Below are 2,500 nucleotides of genomic sequence, written 5' to 3' on the forward strand. Positions count from 1 at the left end.
GACAACTTGGAGGAGCTATCGGAGGACATGGAGGGCCCATTGGAGGACATGGGGGGCCCATTGGAGGACATGGAGGGCCCATTGGAGGACATGGAGGGCCCATTGGAGGACATGGAGGGCCCATTGGAGGACATGGAGGGCCCATTGGAGGACATGGAGGGCCCATTGGAGGAGGCTATGGAGGACCTGTTAGGGGCGGCCATGGAGGTTACGGCGGAGGCACAGCGACCGGCTTCAGCGTCTTCAACCTCGGAGCCCCTCTGGGAGGCTACGGTGCAGGAGGCTTCTCCTCGGGCCACGGTGGCGTCGCAGGAACTCATTCCTTGGGAGTTGGCGCCCTTGACGTGGGCCATTCAGCAGGTCATGGTGGCCGTTTGGGCGGCGGTGCTTTCGCTTCTATCCATGAGGGACCGGTCGTCGCTCCTCTTGGGGACAGTTACGGAATACTGTGATTTCAACTGCCAGAATGTATTACCCCTATTTATTGCAGTGAAAGATTTGAACAGGAATATTACTTTCAATAAACAAAATATACCAACTTCGGATTCGTGTTTCTCCCAAATATTTTGTAGAGCAATTATGGATATATTACCAAAAAGATACTTCCTTCTTCTACATAATAGTACTCCAAAGTTTGCATAACACAGTTGTTAGTAAATCTGCCTTGTTTCATTAAAGAAAAAACATTTTTTGTCTTTTAACTTTTGCATTTACATATTTAGATAATTGAAAAACGTCACGAAAAATTAATATATTTCTCCTGTCAACTAAAACCAAACAGAAAAATAAAATGAAAAACACCCTTGTTTTATAAAGGAAAAAAAAAGTTTACACATATCACTTCATATACGGAATTCATTGCCGGGTTCAAGACAACTTAATTGGCTGCTCTACCTCTAAAAAATCTTTTATGAATGAATCATCAATATCCTAATTTCTCTTTCCTATTTAGATAGATTTCAGTCAGAAAAAAAAGTTGAAAAACTGCTTATGAGGCCTTAAAATATTATCTTTATATCTAAAAGAAAGTGACGGAAATGTCATGCTCACGTGGTAGTATGTAGGAAAATTAGGACTCCTTACCTCATGGGCGCCTCTCACAATGAATATAATCTATCCTTGTGGTTCTTCTAAATTTGCTGAAGGTCACTGACCACTGGTGATCACTATCCACTTCTGGCATATGTATCAACTGTATAAGATAAACTTTATCATTTGATAAGTGTGACAAAAACACGAATGACAATTATATAAATGGCTTGTAATGATAATGTTAGTGTTGTGAGTAATAACGGTAATACTTGTGACAACTGGACGGTAATGATAACACTAAAGGTACCGATAAAGACGATAATGATATACATAAAAGGGATAATGATCATGATAACTACAAGTATTAAAAGCTCCAACAACGGAAGCCTTAATGATAATGACGATGAGGATGATAACGATGATGACAACACTTATTAAAATGATAACAATGATAACTGAAAAAATATAATGTTAGCATTAGTGGTATTGATAATGATAATACCGATAACAACAATAATGATAACATTAATATCAATGATTATAACAACAATGATAATGGTTATCATGTAAATCTATGGGCACACATATACATATACATGTACACACACACACATATATATGTATATATACATAATATATATGCATATATGTGTGTATATATGTATACATATATGTATATATATATATCTATTCAATTATCTATACAATTTATACACAAACACATGGTGATGATATTACCAATAATGATAATCATGGTCATATTTACAATATCAATAATGATAATGATTACAATGAGGATAATAATGATAATGAAGATGATAGTAAAAATTAAAAAAAATATCAATAAAAATAGCAGTAGTAACAGCAATACACACACATATATGTATATATATATATATATATATATATATATATATATATATATATATATATATATATAGAGAGAGAGAGAGAGAGAGAGAGAGAGAGAAAGAGAGAGAGATTGATATATGTATATATACATATATACATACATACATATATATATATGTGTGTGTGTGTGTGTGTGTGTGCGTGTGTGTACATATATATGTATATATTCATTTACTATATAAAAAATTATGAATATATTTATATTCATGTACAGATAGATACATAGGTACACATATAGATATGTATGGTTGTGCATAATTTCTGTACCATATTGTTTGAAGAAGAGAAAGAATGGAAATAAAAGTTCAATTTGGATGGACTGAACAGTCATTCTGACTTCACATACTTAATCCAATATTTGTGTGCACACCCATAGGTATGTGTTATATATATGTGTGAGCATATGTGTGTGTAGATGTGTATCTGACAATTTCAGAATATCAACCATCCAAAATTTTGTATACGAGGATATAGTTCTTACAGTAAATGTGACATGACCAATACTACATTTTTATTACATTTGTTTCTTCTATTTCATGCTTCGGGTCTAGCGACG

General features: G+C 34.6%; 1 protein-coding gene across 1 annotated transcript in view; it reads left to right on the forward strand.

Annotated features, from left to right (window-relative positions):
• Positions 1-2,500, forward strand: part of LOC122265374 (uncharacterized) — a 6,723-nt gene that overhangs the window by 3,220 nt on the left and 1,003 nt on the right. The window contains exon 2 of the mRNA XM_086549150.1: positions 1-448. This exon is cut by the window's left edge and continues 106 nt beyond it. Coding sequence (XP_086405276.1) covers positions 1-448 — 448 coding nt within the window. The remainder of the gene's footprint in view (positions 449-2,500) is intronic.

Source organism: Penaeus japonicus, unplaced genomic scaffold (assembly GCF_977035675.1).
Source record: "Penaeus japonicus unplaced genomic scaffold, GWHDUDI00000001_assembly GWHDUDI00000021, whole genome shotgun sequence".
Taxonomy (NCBI): Eukaryota; Metazoa; Arthropoda; class Malacostraca; order Decapoda; family Penaeidae; genus Penaeus; species Penaeus japonicus.